This window comes from Hemibagrus wyckioides, linkage group LG06 (assembly GCF_019097595.1).
Source record: "Hemibagrus wyckioides isolate EC202008001 linkage group LG06, SWU_Hwy_1.0, whole genome shotgun sequence".
In the NCBI taxonomy this organism is placed as follows: domain Eukaryota; kingdom Metazoa; phylum Chordata; class Actinopteri; order Siluriformes; family Bagridae; genus Hemibagrus; species Hemibagrus wyckioides.
Genome location: NC_080715.1, coordinates 21,950,405 through 21,973,543, shown reverse-complemented (window position 1 = coordinate 21,973,543; position 23,139 = coordinate 21,950,405). Strand labels below are relative to the sequence as shown.

Sequence of the window (23,139 nt, the reverse complement as noted above, 5' to 3'; positions counted from 1 at the left end):
AAGTCTCGATCACTCGTCTCTCCGCTTTAAACCGGCAGCGCGCAAACGGATGCCACACTGCGGCTTCTTCTAACCGCATCCACATCGTCTGCGCACTACAGAGGATCCTTCAGCAGCACAGGGCTCTCAACAATCAGCCGAACTGCAAAAAAAAGTTATTGAATGTTGTTAAAAATCCTGTTTTGTTCAAGTCAACCCAAGAGAGACAGTAGTTTGCGTTATCCATTAATGCGTAATGGCTCTGTGTATGCATTAATAACATGCATTTATAAAGGAATTTAGAGAAAACTTCAACAAATCTGTTTACCTTAAAGACTTTTCTTTAAAAAAAAAAAAGAATAATAATAGAAAAGATTGACATGGAGTTAGAACACCTGAAGGGACTGCTGGAGTGTTTAAACAGCTCATTTCTGAACGGGAGTCTGGACCTGAGCGACAATAACGACACCTGCGGAGAAGAGCACTTTATTTCCCAAGAGCGACCTGTACGACCTAAAGGTAAGCACTGAGATGCGCTATGCACAACCTATAATGCCAAATTCCTAATGTTTTTATAATAAGGTAAAGAAAAAAACGCTTTCTATTGACATGGGACATACACAGGATGTTCTGATGGGTTTCTCTCATAAGCACAGGCAAAGCATTTTGAATTATTCACATGCGCTTCCAAGCTTTTTGCTGATCCTGTGCTGATGTGCTGCTATCGTGGTGAACTTCTCAAATGGCAGATGATCATAAGCTGGGTGGATATGGAAAAACAGACTATAAAATACAGATTTATTCAGGTCTGGAACACAAAATGAAAACAAAAACTTATATAGATAGATCATTGGAGTGGTAAATTTTACATCTGATTTAGAAATAGATCTCTTTGGTATGTTGTCTGAAGAAATTTGTTTTAGCAATAGTGATATGCTTTTGTGGGTCTGTTGCAAACAATACTTGAATTCAGTTTTACAGTTAAAATAATCAAAGACTAGGCTATATACTACCTAGATTTATTTGTTGTGTGTTCAAGTATCAGGACATTTTTTTTATGATGATGCTTAATTTTGCTCGTCATATGCAGTCAAAGCCAGTTAAATATTCACCTCCTCTGTTGTTGTGTTCCGAATATTTTCCAACACACTATATTTAGAGTGTGTAAGGATTTTGAAGAAGCTAATCAGTAAAGGTTCAATTATCCCCACAGGTTCACGCACAACCATCCAGATAGACACACACTGGATGTCCACTTATTAATCAGCAGAAGCAGCAATTGATCAGATCATTGTGTCACACTCACCATCGGCTGCAAATAATGCAGAAATCCACTGATTCTATGCAGAGAATACTGAGAATTTATGGATTATGGATGGTGATAATAGGGGGACATTCATTTAGAAAGTAAGGGTGCCCTATGATTGTCTGGCTAACTAGTTAGTGTGTATTCATGCATCATGCTCAGTGTTCCCAGGTTCGGCTCCGGATGCACTGTGACCCAGACCAGGAAAAATCAGTAACTGATGATCAATAAATAAAAAAATTAATGCAAAACATTTATGATGTGCTCTTACAAGTCTGAAAGGAAAGTATCTAGGTTTCCTGACTTTATCAACACAAATGTTTCCTTGTTTTTAATTTAGTAATTACTATGACAGTATGTACTTGAATAGAACTGGTGTCTTGACATGGGCCACTGAGATAAATGACATCAGATGAAGAGTTGTTATAGAACATACTAAAGGATGAGGGTAACATTGCTTAATGATTATACAATTATATATATATATATATATATATAAAACAAAAAGGTGAGAAGATTTTGAAAGGTTGGGGAAGAAGGAGCATACCAACAATCGTCCATAGATTTGTTCTAAGCATGTCTATGGAGCAGTCATATAGGCAGTCTGGAAGCAGTGTGTATGACTTTGTTTGCTGAAAAAATCTGAATACACTTAACATATGATTAGAAAAAAAGGATCTTATATACAGTGTACATAAGGATACGTAAAATAAATCAAAATAAATGTTGCAAAAATGATCCTGTACAAATCGCACCAGTAGCAATCATGGTGAAGGGGAAGGAGCTCCCTAAAATTCTCAGGGCGGAAAAAGCTACAGAGTCATAACAAAGACCTTAAACATCCCCGTCAGTTTGATAATATGCAAGTGAAATGTTCTTGCAAAATTTCCCAACAATCATTCTGTTGACTGGCCATAAGGAAACCAGCAGGATGATCTGAAAACAGCAGCAACAGTTACTCAAAGAATAATAAGCTCCATTGTTTTACATCCCACATAAAAATCCTATGTTAAAAAGAAGCACAGAAATGTGCATTATATTCTGGTCTGGAGATGGGTGCATCATGGTATGCTTCTGCTCAGGCTGGGGCACTGAAAATGTCATTGAAAGAAACATGAATGGAGCAATGTACAGGACATATTAGAGGAGAATTTAATCTCATCAGTTATAACTAAATCTGGGGATGAAATGGAGGAGGTTTCAACAAAATGACAACCCCAAATATACACCCAAAATAACTCAATAAGACCTTGCATGGTCTAGCTAATCTCCTGACTGGAATCCTATTAAAATTTTTGGAAGATTTTAAAATTGCAATTAAATCAGTGGAACCATCATAACTTTAGAGAATTAAAAGTGATTTGCCAAGAAGAACAGGACAAAATTGAATGGAAATGCTGCAAAAATGAATTATTTCTTACCACAGATGTCACAAAGCTGTAATTTAAAAAAAATTCTTAGTTTTTATACAAATTTTAATTTTAGCTTAAAAAAGAATGACAACATTCTTTTTTCTTATTTCTAAGTACTACGGTAAGGTGTGTGTGTGTGTGGCATTGGAAGTACCTTAAGTACCAAAAACAATTTGTCCAAATGCTTTTAGATTTTAATTTGAACCGATGAAGGTATTGAATGTATCACAATGGTAAGTGGACATCAGTTTAAAAATAAGGCAGTCTGCCGTGCCTCAAACCTGACAACAATCAGTGTGGAGCTTTGCTATGGTCAGAAGCACAGCTGGTTTGGAGAATTACGACTGCATGGAAGTGGAAGGGGGAAAACATTAAGAGAAAACAAATGGGTGAAGTTAGGACTGATGATCAAATGGCCTGGATATAATGCAGTAATGGAGAACTGTGTCCCAGAATGCTGATGATTAAATACAGAGAACGTCCTCTTTGTGTACTTTCAAAAACAGGCAACCGTTTGAAAGCAGCTTCTGCATTTTTCATTATCACTGAAAGACAAACAACTGTATTGTTCACTTCTTAGAAGAGACCATACATTTACTGGATATATCATCAAAAAGCCAAGTCAGGAGATTTCAAGCTGATTATTCCGTAAAATCAGTAACCCAATGTGAACCACCAATACTGGTATGGTATTTTTACAGAAAGCCAGGACATTGAACACAGATTTGGAGGCACATAATTACATAGGATGTCTTTGCATGCTATAATATTAGACCCAATTAGACCCAGCATGACATTGTCCCTGTGCATAAATAAAGTTTGAAAGTTTGGTGTGGAAGAATTTAGACTTCTGCAGAATGATGATGTCAACCCCACCGAACACCTTCAAGATGAACTGGAACGCTGACTGCACACAAGGCCTCCTAACCCACTTCAGTACCTGATCTCACTAATGGCTGAATAAACACAAATCCCCGCAGCTACGCTTCAACCTCTAGTGGAAAGCTTTCCAAAAACAGTGGTGATCATTAAAGCAGTGGGAAGGGGTTTACATCTGGAATTGGATGTTTAAAAATTCTTTAGTGTGATGATCAGGTGTCCACAAACCTTTGTTCAAACCTGAGTGTATACATAGTATATCAACCTGAAAGGCATTGGAAGGTCTGCCCACTTCCAGCTGTAGACTGAAGAGAATGGAGATGAAAATCCTGACATAAATTTGGGACACTGGAGAGCTAGAAAGATGATATAACCTTTCGGAAGAACAAGAGCCAATGAGCAGAGGGAGTCTCAAAATGAGAAATGATGTAATTGCTTTCTGGAGAAATGTGCACATTCAAAGAAGCAAGAGCATGGCAAGGTCCATTACAATTTCACTTTAGAAAAGCAAACGAGTTCGGAAGAGCAGCTTAATGACAGTTGTAGAATTGTTCAGCAGAAGAGCCATTCATGTGGTATTGAGAAGAAAATCATTAAACAGCAATAAGGAAATGATAAAATATGAAAAATCACAAAAATGATGAGTGCCATTCAGAATATGCCCCTAACCCACAATACAGGCTCATACATATCATGACTGAAATTCAGGAGCTTGAAATTTAAGTGAGCTATAAATAGAGGAAAACATGCAGATGAAATCATAATAGCCTCTGCAATAACAAATCTCAATCTCAATCTCAATCTCAATCTCAGTCATGTTAAGATTGTTTATGTATAATCTTTATGATCAGTATAGTTGATAAACCTATTTGATAAATATAGAACCATGTATTTTTGTGTTTTTTTCTCTGCATTCACTGATTCATTTATAGAGGACAAGTTTTCCTCACACATTATCCCCATTTCGGTTTACCATAATATATATATACACTACCGCTCAAAGATTTGGGATTTCAGCCACGGAGGAAGACTCCATCAGCCAATCCATCTTGTGGGAGATGCTCCAGGAAGCATGGGGTGAAATCTCATGAGATTATCTTGAAAGATTGACAGCTAGAATGCCCAGGCTGTAATTGCTGCAAAAGATTGTTTTTTGTGCAAAACGTTTTTTTTGATGAAGGCAAAGTTTGAAGAAAACATTCATCATTTCCATCAAAATCATTATTTCTAACCCTGACATGTCAGCATGTCCTGTTCTTTTGCTATATTTTCTATTCAGACTAATTTCATTTGTGTTTCCTTGGAAAACAATAAAATTTTTGAGTGATCACAAACTTTTGAGTAGTGTGTATATTGATGGGAAGAAAATTATAAACATAAAAATTATTAAACATAATCTAATGGATAAAAACTACTGAAGAAAACAGATATGTCAAAAATCAGACAAAACGGAATCTAAGCAATGATTGATAAAGCATTCATTTATACCTTACTAACCCACATCACATAACGATTTGCCACTATGTCATGTCTTGCACCTTGTTTTTAGTCTTGTTGTTGTTTCACGTTGTTGGTTGTTGTAATGTTGCACTCTTTAACTTCTTGTCTTCACACCATTCACTGTTTTAGTGTCTAAGTTTGTGCTGTCTATACTGAAATCTGCATCTGCATATGCCTTCTTTAAAAAACATGACAATATCTATATAAAATATTATTTCTATTTGCATTTTGTGGAACAATGAAGTTTGCATATACTATAGGAAATATTGAAAGATTAAACATAAAATGGATTTACATTTACCATGTCTTTAAGGGAAGGAATGATTGATAAACTCTCATTTTTTATGCCATCAACATATTCTCATTTTCTTGGTAGAAGAACTTGGTGTCTGTGACTCTCTCTCTCTCTCTCTCTCTAATCACATTACCACACACATAGTGTGTCTGATTATAGCTGTAATGGTTAAATACACTGTTTATTATTTTTTCAGCACAGTAAAGTGTTTTTTTCTAAGTAAATCAGAGGACTGTAAGCACATTTGTTTTTGTGACTCAATAATGTTTTTGAGTCTCAATCAGTATAAATCTTTTCCAGATAATTGTATTTGTTATTGTGAATGCTTTATTACTTTTCCAAACAGAACCTGACAACTGAATAGAGACAAATGTATTTTGCTTCATTCTTACACTGACATACTTGATTGCATTGTTGCCATCAAAATTTTTCATGGAAACTACATACAGCCTTGCAATAATCGCATTATGTATTACTGTGTTAAATGGCTTTGTTGCTTATATTTTGGATTTCATATTTCAGCATCATTCATTTTAATTGGTGAACCATACAAATAAAGGCCTTTGTAGACTCCTGTAGACTCTTTGTTAATCATTGGTTTATTAGTGGAAATGTTTCTCAAGCAGATCATTTCAATAGTCTATAGGATTCAGTTCACTTTCATAAATAGCCTTCAGAAAGGTAATCACTTAATGCACAATGCATATACCATTAAGTACAATAAGCACCATCATAACAACAGCTTGAAAAGTCTGGAGCAGTTGTAAACTTGCCAATTAGAACAGGCATAAATGCTCTGTGATCCAGTGGCATCACCATTCTTAAGTATTCTTAAGTTCATTCATTCATTTATTCATTTATTTATTCACTCTGTTAATGTAACATCTATTTTTTCTTTTATATAAAAATGATGATACATCATTTAGTAAACATTTCTCTACCCTGTGGACAACAGTTAACAAGATTCCTCAGAAAGCCTTACAGTTTATTGCTCTTCTGTTGTTGCATTAATTCTAAACTAATTATAAATGATAACCTAAGGGAGTTTGTGGAAGTCAGATCTTGAATACGCATGATGAGGGTGATAATGAATCTACGTCTATCTGAATCATTATCACAGTGTCATGAGAGAAAACATTCCAGATAACAAGCCTATGCAGATAACTCTTGAATGCTTCCATGTGTAAATAAAAATGCTTTTATTCCAGGTTAAATCTTCATGTGCTTACTCTTACTGTTTTCCAAACTCAATCAGGTATTCATTTAACTTGATTTTACCCACCCAAAGTAATTTAATGGGAACTCTTGAGAAGAAAATATACTGAAGATTTGTTTTCAAATCAGTTTAATTACCTCAGGATTTACCATCTGCATAATAATTACCATAATTAATCTTGCCACTGTGTCAGTAAGTGGGGTAACACTCTTTTCCAGTCCATTTAACTAACATTCCTGAGTTACTTATCCATAACAAGCACTAAACCATAAAACTAAATACTAGTATATTAAATGACAGGATGCTTATAAATCACTATAAATTGCTGAACACGGGTCTCAAGGTCATGAATTCTGAAAATTCATGTGTTCATGTGTCGGTTATGGTGTTTATTCAAATCTGACCAAAAGTATGTCTATTAGATTATATAATATAGATTATATGCAAAGTTTTAGATATGTTTACATTTACATATTATAAGAGGTCTGTTTTGGCCTGGTTGTTGAGATGGTGAGATAACTGATAAGTTAAACTCAAGATAAACTATAGAGGAGAAAAAGCACATGGTAAATGTGTGATTAGCTGTAAATTAGAAATTAAAGTCCATAACACAGATATTAATTTAGAGTGACAATACAGGTTTACCAAATAATCCTTACTGATCCAGGGATCACAAAGCTAATCTGTTCAGGGAGCCTCCAAATCAAAATCTAACTGGCTTTGATTGAAATGGCACTATACTTGATTAACAGGGAGCATATATTATCTATTTCTTTCTTTCCTTACATCCGCGGCTTTATTTTACTGTTTGATGATCATGGAAGCAGAAAGAATCTGGGCAGAAAGAGATATTCCAGTGATATGTTCTCATAACCACATCCTATTATCTAGAATGAATTTAGTCAGTTATTATTATTTAAACTCATAACTTGATTTTAGTTACTTAGCATACACTAGAGATGGTTGTTGACTTCAGGAGAGCACAGAGCAACCACTCTCCTCTCTTTGAACACTGACAGCTGCTCTGTGGAGTTTATCAAGAGCACCAACAAATTCCTTGGGGTTCACCTGGTGAAGAACCTCACTTGATCCATAGCCAAGAAAGCCCAGGAGTATCTCTACTATTCGTGAAGGATGAGAAAAGCTCATCTCCACCCCTCCATCCTCGATACAACAGGAGCTGTATTGCTGCTGCAGTTTGGATTGCATAGAGTCTGCAGTGGATAATGAGGACAGCCGAGAAGATTATCTCTCTTTCCTCCGTCACAGACATTTACACCACATGCTGCATCTGTAAAGCCACCAGCATTGTAGATGACCACTCCTGACCCTCCTTCCATCTGGCAGTTTCTTCCCTCAAGCAACCAGACACCTCAATACCCAGAGCCTGGGCTGTGCTGTTTACACTCATGCACTTTATGTAGTCTTTTGTAGGTCTTATTTATTTATGTAGTATTGTCTTGCTTCATGTAGTTGTTTGTGTCCTGGAGGAGCATTGTCTCATTTCACTGTGTGCTGTAGCAGCTGTATATGGTTGAAATGATAATAAAGTCACCTGACTTGATTTAACAATGGAAAAATGGCAAATCGAAAGTTTCCAGAATGTTCCAGTATGTTACTTTGCCTTTAATATAACCTGCACACTTTAATAAGTTTTTACAAATCTCATCTTTCTTCTTTAGCAGGGTTAATATCTGATAATGTACTACAGACTGCATCAAAGGCTTCACTTGTGTCTGTGAAGCAGACAAACAGCAAAGGGACACATTCAACACTCAATAAGATCTTATAACAAAGAACACATTAAATGAAATCTCAGAACATCAGTGCTATAGCTGCTCTAGGTTTCTAAATAGGGGTACACTGACTTCAGGGCCACAATTATGAAACCCCTATGTATTTGGTTGTTTTTAATCAACTTAACTGTCTATTGGTAAATTCAAGACATCTGTTGTAATCATGCTGTTTGCTAGTGATGTTCAGACTGGGAGTAAAATCACATTTCACCATGTGTCACAGCTGGATTTGATTTTAAAATCCTCAGGCACAATAGAATACGATATTAATGAATTATGCATTAAAATTATGTCTTTATACACAGATCCTTGCATATGATACAAATGCATACCAGTTTCTCAAAAGGTGCAGCCATATAATGGAAGGTTCAATGGCTATAAAAGTTTTACAAAACCCTGTTAAAAAAGCAGGTTGTGATGCAAAAAAAAAAGTTATTAATCCTATTAAACCAAGTAAACCACCATCAATGTCAAATTCCAATGTATAAAAATTAAGCAAAAAATAATCACAGATATTTTACAGTGTGCACACCTCAAAACTAACACTTACTGGTAAGCTTTTGTCTTGTCTTTCAGTAAATTTTGGAGGACATCCTGTTCTTGGTCATGTCATTGTGATGCTGTTCCATGGTCCATCTAATGTTAGAGGGGCTATTCCGTGGTCCATCTAATGTTGTGGAAATTGTTTTACACTCCTCTTCTGATCGATAAATTTCATCAGTGAGATTCATGCTTTGTAAGCTCTTTGTGGACCGTGGCTTCAGCGGTCAGATTAAACCAATAAGATGTGAAGAAAATCCTACAGAAACAACTGATCTTTTGGGGGGTTAATCAGAATCATTTAAATGACAGCTGCATAATAATTTCTTTATGAACATGAGATTGAATGTGATTGGTTCATTCTGAACACAGCCACAATAAAAGGCTGTGCACACTTGTGCAACTAGCTTATTGTATTTTATTTTATTTTATTTTACACCGACCAGACATAACATTATGACTAATATTATATTGGTCCTCCCTTGCTGCCAAAACAGCCCTGACCCATCATACACTGTGTATTCTGACACCTTTCTATCAGAACCAGCATTAACTTCTTCAGCATTTTGATCAGCAGTAGCTCGTCTGTTGGATCGGATCACACGGGCCAGCCTTCCCTCCCCACGTGCATCAATGAGTCTTGGCCGCCCATGACCCTGTCACCAGTTCACCACTGTTCCTTCTTTGGGGCACTTTTGATAGATACTGACCACTGCAGACCAGGAACACCCCACAAGAGCTGCAGTTTTGGAGATGCTCTGATCCAGTTGTCTAGCCATAACAATTTGGCCCTTGTCAAACTCGCTCAAATCCTTACGCTTGTCCATTTTTCCTGCTTCTAACATCAACTTTGAGGACAAAATGTTCACTTGCTGCCTAATATATCCCACCCACTAACAGGTGCCATGATGAGGAGATAATCAGTGTTCTTCACTTCACCTGTCACTGCTCATAATGTTATGCCTGATCGGTGTAGCTGATCACTTTCTAAATGTATTTTGTTTATTGCAATTTTACACTGAGGGTGGAAAAATTCTGACATTATTTACCTTGGTTTCATTTTTTATATAACAAAAACCTACCATTTTAACAGTGGTGTGTAGACTATGTCCATTTTAATTCCAGGCAACAACAGACTAATTGTAAAGCTGAAACATTCACGTATTCCAGTTAAAGATGTCCTGGAATGATTGCAATAACTCAGCAAAAGCAATTCTCAGAACACGGCCACTTGTATCCCGTAATCCTCCCTACTCAGACTGATTAACACAGCCTTCTGCTTTGACATAACTATAAAAAATATTGCTAGAAACAAGGCTGCCTTGCCTGGAGAAATTAAAAGCAGATAGACTAGGCGGACATTTTCCTATCAAAGTACACAAAGCATAATCATAATATAATAATAATAATTATAATAATTATAATTGTAAGCTAGGTGTTTTTCAGTCATTAACACCTTATAATGAATTGCTCAACCCTATTAGTTCAAGCTTTAGATAAATATTAGATCGTAGTATTCCATTCCATTTAATTCCTCAACTAAGCAGTCACTGGCTATAAACATATTTACGCTGTAATCGTTATCTTTTATAAGTCAAATTTCAGTCTCATGAAATAAAGTTTTTATACCAACACCGTTTAAATATTGATCTTTTAAAACACTGCTAATGTTTAGCATCCTGTTTAAATTTTAGTATCTTGCCTTAGCTGTAATACACAGCTACACAGCTACATATTGGCGGCTGCATATTCTCATATATCAAAGCTAATTAGACTGGGATTAACAATTAACAACGAATGAATGATTATGCCACTTGATGCATATGCTCTAATTAAGAGGTACTTTATATACACAGAAAAACATTCCTAAAATAGAATATAAAATAACATTAATAACATCTTCAGGCTATAGCATATATTATTGCAGTTAAATACCCAGGTGTGAAACAATATGCAAAGTTAATATTCACACTATTTAACATAAAAGCAATGTGAAATGCAAATAAAATTAGTTTTACTGTGTATATGTACAAATAAATATATGCTGTAACATTACGTGGGATTGTGCAGGGAGTTGCACAAGTACATGCATACCTAAATACCTAATGATATGAAATGAAATAAATAATAATGAAAATACTAAATTCTAATACTACTTCAATCACAACATGACCTTTCATTTTTTTCCACTTAAGTATTTTATGTCCACTGCAAGTTAACACTTTTCTCTTGTAGCAAGTGATGTTCTGGGTTAAAATAACTGGCCTGTCAAACCCTCTTCAAACCAAAGGTGATATATTTGTAAATATTGAACAAAGGCTTTCAGTGTCTCAAGGAAATAATGACTCACTTTTAAATCTTGTAAGTGCTATATTCCACACGGAAATGTTGTGATAGACTTTATACATGATAGCATCCGGCAATTTCTCGACAGATCACTGTGTCTGGGAGCTGAGAGCTTCTGGCTTTAACCTGCATTTATTGATTTTGAAATGCTCCACAGGAAGTGGAAAGTCCTGAATGCAGGACTGTCATAAATGAGAAAACAACATTAATTAAATTTAGGAACAGAGCATTTGTTGGTATAAAACTAAACTGTTTTTCGTTACTCACAAGAGACCTAACCAACTTACCCACGTATTATTGGCGTCTCATTTCTTTCAGAAATGGATTCGGTGCGGATTCTGCTATACTCTCTGATATTCCTGCTCAGTGTCTTTGGCAACCTGCTCATCATTGTGGTTTTGGTGGTGAATAAACGAATGCGGACAGTCACCAACTCCTTCCTCCTCTCGCTGGCTGTCAGTGATCTGATGATGGCTGTGTTCTGCATGCCCTTCACCTTCATCCCAAATCTGTTGGAGGACTTCATTTTTGGAGCTGCCATGTGCAAGATCGTGGCATATCTCATGGGTATAAGCATTCATCTTATTCCAGCCACTGATTCACCTATACAAACTCAAGCTTATTATGATTCATAAGAAGTGAGGAGAAGGTTCATCTGATCACAGTTACAGGTGCAACACTGGGATTTTTGGCACTGATGAAATATCTGTACTGGTTATGTGGGTTTGTTTATATCAGTGGATATTTTTATATATTATATTTTTTTGTTTAAATTAAAAACTATTAGATGACATGTCAAATGTAGAATACCAGTAAGTAGAGAAACTCATCCCATTACTACATACCTGGAGGGTCTTTCAAGTTGGTTTCTGCCCAGTCTGCTTTTTTTTTTTATTGTATGCTTGGAGATCATACACAGCAACATGAATTACATACTGCATCAGCCTCTCTCCCTATCACTCTCTCTCTCACACACACACACAGAAAGAACAGGACATGGCTATATACAACATACATAAATATGATCTGGTGTAAAGTGTAAATCATACTAAAAGCCTTGAGAGTAAATCGTCAATAAATCAGAACATTTTTAAAGAATGGTAAAATACTGATAGCGCTGCATGTGAAATGTCTAAGTGTCTTTGTGCCTTTAAATTCCTGAACTAATTTGCTCATTAATTTTTTAAATAAATGCTAAATGTTCATAAAATGCTAAATTAAATGACAGACTTGAATTAATTTGTCTTGTTTAGCCCTTTGATATTAAGCTCCACACAATATAAGTGTCAGTCATCAGTGAATCAAGTACTCAAACAACTGAGTGACCTCAAATCCATGCAAATGATGTGCTTCCTCTTTGAAATGTCAATCTGTTGCTGTCTCCCACAGGGATTTCTGTCAGCATATCCACCTTCAGTCTTGTGGCCATAGCAATCGAGAGATACAGTGCTATCTGTAATCCTCTGAAGTCTCGGGCCTGGCAGACACGCTCCCATGCATACAAGGTTATCGCTATGACTTGGGCTCTGTCTTTCCTTCTCATGACCCCATACCCAATCTTCTCCTCACTTGTAAGCTACCCCAAGCCTAACAACGTCACCGCACATATGTGCCGCCACGATTGGCCCAAAGACCAGGTGAAGCAGGCTTGGTGAGTCATTTCACTGTTTGGCATTTCAGCTTCTGTAAATGAAAGCAATTTACATAAATTTGATGGAAATCATTAATGCTGCCTTCACCTGTTATCAGAATGATTATAAATACAAGTTTCCCACTAGTAAGTTGCAAATGAATGACTCCTTATGTCGTAATTATGACTAGGGGTCTGAGATAAATTTGATACCTGACAATTCTGAGAGTCCTGAATGTTAAAAATAATACAGTTTCTGTACCAAATGGCAGCATGGGTTCATTTTTCTAAATGCAGCTAATTTTTAGTGTTTGCCATTTTGGGATAGTCTCCAGCAGATCCCTGTGACCCTAATCAGGAAAAAAGTGGGTATAGAAAATGGATGGATGGATATATCACATAGATGGGAGAAAGGGGATGAAATCAGGCTTCCCAGAAAAATTGCATTCCAAATATATCCTATTTTTACCTTTAAAGGAGCATTATATATTAGACAGGATTAGTCTAGATTAATTTCAACAATACTTTTATTTACTCCCTGACCCTACTTCTGTTCCCAGCCACCGTATGCAAACCCATACAATCTTTTGCTGCTCAGATATTTCAACTAGAGTTAGCATGATAACTAGAGCTGTCATTAGCAAGGATACTCAAGACATCACTTTCAAATGCACATAGCCAAGGTATATCAATATAAATTGATTTATTAGAAGAAACGAGGGTGTCTTTGCTGTACTCTTTTTCTTTGCAATGAACTCTCATGAGCTTTTAAGCTCGGGGTTGTCATCCTTAGGTGCATGAGAGTTAATTAGCATTATTTACATTTCTTTGAATGTGTTTCTTCCAAAGCATTGCCTTGCATGGCTCTCTAAGCGATAAAAAATATCTATTGTATTTGATTCAAAGCTTTATACAGATTGTTTTGTTTGCCATCCAGCTTTATCCTCTTCATATGAAGCTACATATTTTACTTATATAATTTCCAGGTTATTTGCACTCGTAAAAAAAATATACAAAAAATGACTGTCTATTTATCTAGCTAGCTAGCACTCGTTGACTTATTAAACCATTTCTTCGTATCTTTTATAAATGGTATAAAAAACTATACATCAACAATGACAAGTATTCTCGATAAAGGAAAGTATCTAGGAAAGTGAAAGAATCATGATACGGGATCTGAGGCCATGTAGTCCATTTCCGTGTTTTATACTTCAGCCTGCTCCATATGTTTTTAATGAGCTTAGGGCAGGATCCAAATGTTTTAGTGTTCTGTGAGTTTTTTTATGTGAGCCTCTGGACTGAAAATGAATTGAACCATTCTTGGCAGAAGATGATAGAGCTTTAGCCTTTCAGCAGAAAGAGATTTTTCTCTAAAATATTCCAGGACCTGACATATTGCCACATATATGAATATGTCCAGGACCATGAACAAAACAACTCTTCAACCATTGTAGGAATATTTTTATCTATATCACTGTTACTTCTTTTTATCCAATTGTGTATTTTCAGATGTGTAAATATTTGTAGCACTTTGTTTACTCATTTCCAGAAGATACAGATGAATGCAAAATAAACAAAACATAAATCATCTGTTTTCTTTCATCATATAGTTCAATGCCATTCTGAAAGGTGCTGAGACACTTGACTATTTATTGTCTCTGAGGCACTATTATACAGTATATGTCTAGGCAGTATGCCCTTAAACCTTAAAGAATGTAACCCACACCCAGAATAGTGGAATAATGTCTTTTAATATGCATTTAACATCTGGAATTTTGTGTGAAAGTTTCACAAGACAATTAAATGCAATTGGAGACACATTTCAGATCTACGTTAGTTAAACTTCAGCACTAATGGATCCCTGGATTTCTTCTTCTTCCAGGTGCATCCTGTTGCTGCTGATTCTCTTTGTCATACCTGGAGTGGTGATGATCATTGCTTATGGGCTCATCTCCCGTGAGCTGTATTGCGGAATACAGTTTGAGATGGAGCAGAAGAAAGGTCACAGTGGTGAGACTTTGTTTTTCCAGTTCCACCATCACATATGTTTCATCTTTTAATAAACACAAGCTAATAACATATAAACATTGGAATGTTTCTCAATTCAACACTATTTAGATCATGTCTAATATAATGAACAGATGAATTCATTTATATTCAGGAAAGATGAACATGTTTGCAAAGTACTATGTATAACAGTAAAGACATATTTGAACTGAATTTCCATAACCTCTCCCCACTGATATTTTTGGACTGCTGAACCATTTGTAGCTACTGTTTGGCCTAGATTGTGCGTAGTTTAGTAAAGTAGTTAAATAAGTGCAGTTCGTTTAAAGATATAAATAAACCTCAATTTCCTTCTGGCTCATTTGGCCCATCTTCTAAAGTTACTCAACCATATCCTGAGCCACTGGCTTGCTTATTAATGCCCAACTGCCAATTAAGTGGATTCCCTGAATGTCTTTTACTTTTGACATACATTTGCTAGTAGTTCTTCCTGAGTGTAGATGGTACGTTTGGATATAACAATATTATTAGTGGGTTTTCAGCTACAGAAAAAAAGGAGCTTGACTTATTAAAACAACCTTTAATATGCAGTATTTTCAGTGTTGATGTATTGTGGTTTTTTGCAAAATCTCTGTTTAATACCTCACTATTTCACCATCCCCAGGAACAAGGAACGGTGCAACTGCCACCTTCTCATCTGGCATTGATCATGGTGATGGATGCTACATTCAGGTACTGAAGCGCCCCAACTCCATGGAGATGTCCACTCTGACCCTGGCTGCCTCTGCCAAGGTGGACCGTCCTCGCAGCAATGCATCTGAGACCAAGCTCATGGCGAAAAGGCGTGTGATCCGCATGCTGATTGTCATTGTAACCATGTTCTTCATCTGCTGGATGCCCTTGTACTCTGTTAATACCTGGAAGGCTTTCCATCCACCTTCTGCCCACAGGGTTCTCTCTGGAGCCCCAATCTCTTTTATTCACCTCCTGTCCTATACTTCAGCATGCGTCAATCCAATTATCTACTGCTTCATGAACAAGCGCTTTCGCAAGGCTCTGCTAACCACTTTCTCCTGCTGCTGCCGATCATGCCGGCCACGGAGCTTCAGTGAGGGAGATGATGATGTCACTGCCACAGGGGCATCAGTTTCTAAGTTTAACTACACCACCATTAGCACCATGGGAACATGTTGATTTCCAGCAAATAAGAGAGGTGGCCTGATCTTACCTTAGATAGAAGATAGAAGGAGACAGGGATGGAGGAGGTTCAGTAGATGATTGCTGGCTTGGACTGGTGGAGGACTCAAATTATTGGTAAATGTCTTGCCTGAAAAGGGAATAAACCTAGGTTTGACATTGCGGTTATTGAGGATGTGCTGCTATGTGATGTGATATGTTAATTGTGTGGTATTAACAATAATATCAGCATGCTAATCCATCACTTATTGTTTTGTAATTTGTGATTGCCTATACTATTGGATATGTATAATATAATTATTGTTATATGTATTTTATTATACCTACAGTAACCTACAGTGCTGTTTTTAAGGGCCTGCTTACAACTGCATTATGTTGTTGAGAAGTTTTGTGCTTTTAAGCAGTCGTGAGATAAATAATTGATTTTGAATTCAAACAAATATATAGATGTGCAACATATTAAAGTAAAAACTTAAGGAAGAGGAAATGCTTCTAGACCAGTGTACTGCATGGTAGAATTAAGCAATTACCAACCTGCCATGTAATATGTAGACAAGACATTTTTATACTTGTAGACAAGTATAAAAATACTGAGCAGGCCCAAGTGGATGGCCATGATTTTGCGTCAAGATAGCGGAAGAGGAAAAGATCTACATGACTTTAAAAATGGGTACATTATTGGGGCTCAAAGGGCAGGAGTAACAAATATTGTTTTAATAGCAACACCAACTAAAGTGACATCTGATGATGTGGTAGCTTAGTGGTTAAGGTGTGAATTAGTCATTGGAAGGTTTGAGCTCGAATCCTAGGTCCACCAAGCTGCTACTGCTGGGCCCTTGAGCAAGGCCCTTAACCCTCAGTTGCTCAGTTGTATAAAATGAGATAAAAATGTACCTCGCTCTAGATAAGGGTGTCTGGAAAAAAAACCCCAGAAATGTAAATTAATAAATGTAAACAGGCTCTGATCTAAAGGTTGGAAATAAATATAATTAAAAATTACAAATACATACTTGAATTACTTACACACATAAATATGTGACTTGTTGTCAGTTGTGCAATAACAGAAAAGAAAAGAAAAACATCAAAATACAGCTTTAATTGCAGATGCCACTGGATTTGGGGTAGGATAATACAATTACAACTTCTTGTTTGTCTTTTCTTTGATTGCACAAATTGAAATTTCATTTCATCAAGCATTTATTGGTTGTGGTTTTCCTTCATGTACTCACTCTCACTGGTTGTGGTTTTATGCTGGTGGCTCAAATTGCCGGTGACCTTGTGCTGTGGATTTCAGGGTCATGCTGACTTTATGATGCTTGAAAGCCCACAGGATGATTTATGGCTGCTTTATGTGTTTGTTTCTTCAGTCCTTGCATATCTGTGTATTAAATTTATTATTGCAAGCTGTCCACTATAGCATACCGAGCAAACAAAGACGCACACACACACACACACACATACAAAACAACCAAGCTTTCCTCATATCCTTTCAACAGGGAGGTTAAAGAAAAAGAAAAGGTACTCTAGGTTTAAGGCATGCCAGAACGAGATTAATGAAAGTACATCCTCTATTATATAAAGATTCCTTTAGTCAAAATGTTTCTCACTCACCAACATACTTAACATTCCATTTGTATGCATATATACAGTATAAGGTCTTTCCAAAGACTGCATTTGACAATGTACTGATGAAAGAAGTCAGAACACAATTCAAGTTCTCACTATATTTTATACCATGGCTGCTAACAGAAGTAAAAAAAAAAAAGAAGAAGAAGAAGAAGAATGGATCAGAGTTTTCCAGAGGAGTGCTGTTTACATTCACCTCTCTCACTAACTCACCCTTAATTTTCCACTCATCCTCTAGCTCTGTTTATTTTCCTTCAGTTAAAACAATTCACTAATCAATGAGCATCTGCTGTTTGGGTCTGTTTTATACTGAACGGTGGAAACAACATATCCAGAAAAAAAGTTTCCTAGGCCCCATTCTCTGATTATAACCAATAAAAATAGCACAAAGCTTTGTTTTCCCAACCTACACACTAACGTCTCAGTCTGGTCAGGAAAAGCAGACCAGCTTCAAACAGAGAGATTTTTTTTTTTTCAAAGTCAGAATAGGATCACAATGTTGACATTTCCATTTTATTCCAAACTGCCTCCAGCTTTATCAAGGGTATTTTTTTTAGACATGTATAAATACTCAGTCACACCTGGAATGACTTCATCCAGTGATGTTTGACAGCAACACCCATCCAATCCTGGGCATGATATCATCCTACAATTTGTAACACAGTGGTGAGTGATTAGTAGTGATTAATGTGCCTGTAGCTACATGTTCAAATTTTGCTGTAGTTCGGTGAAGTGTGAGTGGATTTATGCAGGTATAACAAGTAGAAACACAATACCGTCCTTGTAATGGTGCAGAAAACTCTGAGTGGAATAATCAAACTTCGCATTGAACCCAGAACAACATTAGAAGAGCAGCACGTCATTCTGTTTCAGCCCTTATAGAAACCACTTCATTGACTTTCAATGGCATGTCTCCTGTGAAAAAAAATATAGATAAAATTTTAAATTGTTTATCAAACGTGTCCGACACCTGCCCTATAATTCTTCTAAACAATATGTTTGGTAATTGCAGATATCCCGAATGCTTCTGTCTGAAAGAGGCTGAATCTGCTTCTATCTCATTCACAAACTGCTGTTGTTAATGCTTCTAGCTTTTTTTTAAGGGTAGGGTAGTGAGACTGGATAATGTTTTAGCAACTTGTACAAGAATTCGGATAAAGATGTCCTAAGGTGGCCTCTAGCTGTCCCCTGATTAAATGGTTGTAAGCATATACATACTGTAGCAAAGCTAGCAAATATCGGTAAAGTTGGCAGAAACTTCCACAAACCTCCAGTCAATCTTCTCTCTGCTTACTCATTTATAGACCTCAACATCTGTGCCCAAACATCTGAACCGCTGGCCATAGAAAACCAGATTGCATGTTATCTAAAAGGACAATGTTTAATTTAAATGAGTGAGTTTACGTTTTGAAAGTGAATTAATGGAGAAAATCTGGAACATTGCTACATTACAACCTTGTACTTTTATAGGTTTTTGATGTCCATTTGATGTCCACTGAGACCTATTTATTATTATATAGACATTTACATTTCAGACACTGAAGAGGCCATGGTACATCAGCTAGCCATTTAGTTCACGTAGAAGAATCACAATTAGCTAGAAGTTCTGCAGCAGCAAGAAAAAAACTCTAGTCATTACACCTTTGGTGAAAATAAACTACTTTAAACTACAAAACTGAGCAATTAACCAGTATTTATTTGTAGCTATTAGTAGTATCTCAGTTGTTAATAAAGCATTATTAATTTCTTGTCCCTGCATAGTCCCTGCATTTTGCCCTAGTATGTAAAGGACAGTATTGTACAGTGCTGTAAAGTAATTGTGTTTCTCATGACAATGACAATATTTTTTGTACTAAAATTAATTTGATTTTTTTTTTTTTAACTTTACAGCATTAATGGCTGAAATTACTTCCACAGAAAGATTCAGTTGTTTTAAAGAGTGATTGAACTTCACCAGGTTAAGCTGACTGATCATGGACAATGTAATATTTCATTGTATTTGTAATTGCTTACTAACCCTTTTGAAAGAGATATACAAATGTGCTTTCACAAATATACAACGAAAAAATATATATATTAGTAGTGAGTAGAAAAAAAATTCCTCTCAGCATTCATGTGCTCAGTTTTGTGAGAGAAGAAATTGTTTTAATGTGTGTTCTGTTGTAAATGTGGAGTTTTTAACAGCAGCATTTATTGGAATCTTATATTAAGATAATGTTCTGATGTAACATTCAGCATCAGAGCAGACACTGAGAGAGTGGGAGATCAGACACTGTGTGTTGTGTGAGCAGAAACAATGGTTAGGATTGATGAAAGCTAATGGTAGACCAAAAAGAATGGAGAAATTGTTAGTGCAGGGTGAGTGTGTGTAATCTTGGTTGGAGATGATTACTTGACTATTGTCAATTGTTATGTGTCTTGATGTTCTGTTTGTGTATTCCTGTGTAAGTATTATAAAAAATAAAGGCTGTATTTCCTCACATGGCTGGTAGCTGTTATAGTTACATACTGTACCTGGAGAGTAAAGCTGTATTGTAAGTAGACACATTGATTATGTTTCAGACTTTAGATGTATGAGTCTGTCACCAGGTGGTAAATATAATTTATTACTTTGAAAAAAACAACAACAAAAGTAGTATAGTTATGTCTTAACCCAAAAAACAGAAGTTTTGTATAAGGTATATAAAAGTTTTGATTATTATTACATAAACAACTGGTAGTTTATTTGAGGATTATTTGGTGTAATAAAATGACACTTATTTACACTCATAATAAGATCTGGCTGTGACTGTATAACAATGTGGTTTATGGTACTAGACTCTCACTAAACAAAAGACCAGTGACATTGAATTGTAAAAGCAGTAGGTTTCTTAATAGATAAAAGTTTTCAACTATGAATATAAGAACTTTCCCAGCAAATAGTAAACCCACAGCCATTAGCCTACAACCATTACGGAAAAGGAGAGTGGCTCCATGCATTGATCAAGACGCCTCTGATGACTTTATTCAGGATTTATCTGCCAGTTCATGTTTGGCTCGCTCATGTGGCTAAGCCTGTGTGTGGCTTTACTTCAAAAAACTGGGCTATAAACTCAAGCTCGTTCAACCTATTGTGCTCTTGTGTATCTCTGATACATATATTTACTGTGTTTACATATGATTACTGCTGGAGTTAATTACTTATCAGAGATTAAGAGTATGACATCATGGCCTGCTTTAGCTTTTGTATTCAAATGCACAAAACCACTTAATAAATTTCATGGATTTGAGGGAGATGCTCAAACAAATGCATTGTGTATATGAATTGTATATGACATCATTTAGAATTTTTAAAGAGACTTACATCCCAAAAATAATTATATTGAAATATTTTTCTATATAAGATGCAGGTAGAGGAAGTGAGAACAATACGAGAAATTATGAACAATACAGAATGTTGTGTGTGTGTGTGTGTGTGTGTGTGTGTGTGTGTGTGTGTTTTCATACCGATTGGGAACAGTAGTTCATAACCCCAATTTTACAGATGTATGGCAGAACTGTGTCTATCACACTCTTCTCAATTTGCTGGTGTAATCTATGCTTATGACACTAGAGATAGTAGCTTTTGCAATTTTTGAATCTGTATATAATACGAAGAAGTCCAGATGGGACCAGTGCCTCTGTCTTGTGTGATGTTATCTGCCAATGATCAGAATCAGAATCACTTTATTTATTCAGGAAAGCTGCTTGACATATCAGCATAAGAACATATAACATGCAATAAACCAAGGTGTAAAGAGGGAGATGTACAGACCTACAACAAAGACACAAAACTAAACTATAAAGTGTTGCATACAGCACAATAAACATAATATATTTACAAAGTCCACATTGAGTGCAATCCTGGATGGTAAAGGTAAGTCAGTTCTGCTTATTTCCTGTAGTTAACTTGTAGAGAAAAGTGAATTGTCAAGTAAAAAGAGTGTCGAGAAAAAACTGTCATGGTCCTGATGTTTACCTGAGGAGAGTTTCTGAAGCATATAGTTCTCTGGGTATCTGGGGCTATGGTGATTTTCTCAGTTTGCTTGTTGGCCCTGATGTTATGCAGCTCCTGTATTGAGAGCTGCTGCTGATCAGTTAGCCATTCTTCAGTGCACACAATTCACCGCAGTTGACCCTTTCTGCAGGAACTGGCAGAGCTGAAGCAGACTAGGTTAAGATGCACTTGATGTGGGATCTGTAGGACTGAGACAGATTCAGATAAGAGATATTCAATTTTCTCATCTTGTGCAGAAAAAAAACACTTGCTGATGAGATTTTTCTGATTATGGTTATTGGCGTTTATTTCCCGTTTGATCTTCGGAGCTGTTTATGCGTATGAATTTGAACAACTCTTTAGACTTTGCTCAGTGCACAGCGGTTGATTTTCAGGAGGAGATGAAGAGGTGGGTTCTTATCACTAACCTTCAATAAAGTCTCATGTCTAATGAGCTCCAGGTTGTTATCAGTACACCCCAATTGCAGACAAGCCACTTCTCTCCTGTTGACTGGCTCATCATTGTGTCTAATGGGGCCTATTAGGGTTGTGAAGTCTGCAAATTTTATCAGCTTGATGGAACGGTCACTGGACGAGGATAGAGGTGAGGCAACACTCAAGGCACCATCAGCACTCAAGGATATGTAGACTTGAGTGCTGATGGTGCCTTGAGTGTTAGGATCCCAGCTGCACAAATTATTTCCTGTCAGATAAGAAGTCAGATTGAGCTTGCCACATAAAACCAATAGCAAATACACTTTATATAGTGTTACAGTGGAACACTATATATGAATTTACGAATGCCCTCCCTTACTTTTTGCGATAAGAACAAACCGAACTGAATGCCGGCTAAGTTGCACGTACTTCAGGGAGCTAGAATAAGGTTGCAACATTGGAATTCATCCAGGAAAGATTGGAGGATGCTGATGTTGGAAACAGCCTCATATGAAAAAATGCTCACCAGTATTGAGGGAAAAAGTGATGTGCTAATGGGATCTGGGAGGATTTTATGAAGTGGGTCACCTCTTGAAAGGTGTTTACATATATACTTGAGAATAATTTGGTTGTATAAAAGTGCTGTATTTATTTTACATCGCAGTACAGAATGTGTGTGTGTGTGTGTGTTTGTGCATGTGTGGGTGTGTGGAGTACATTTACCAACATAATCTTGGCCCCACACTTCCATACCCCAGGCATGCTTGGTATCTTTCCTGAACATACACATAAAGAGGACTTGTGCACACCTACACTTTAAAAATGGACAATAACACTGCTGCTCATCATCCATTTCACTCCATGACCACCCGTACTGCTGCTGTCTGTACACTGCACATTTATTGCACATTTACACACTTTATATAGTTTTGTTATTTATTACAGTTATTTATACAGTTG

General features: G+C 36.4%; 1 protein-coding gene across 1 annotated transcript; it reads left to right on the top strand.

Annotated features, from left to right (window-relative positions):
• On the top strand, positions 1 to 20,365 carry cckbrb (cholecystokinin B receptor b). Its single transcript, XM_058393701.1, has 5 exons — positions 1 to 498; positions 11,588 to 11,836; positions 12,659 to 12,920; positions 14,782 to 14,909; positions 15,571 to 20,365. The coding sequence occupies exons 1-5, from the start codon at positions 360 to 362 to the stop codon at positions 16,098 to 16,100; spliced, it is 1,308 nt and encodes a 435-aa protein (XP_058249684.1). The 5' UTR covers positions 1 to 359; the 3' UTR covers positions 16,101 to 20,365.
• Positions 20,366 to 23,139: the final 2,774 nt, after the last annotated feature.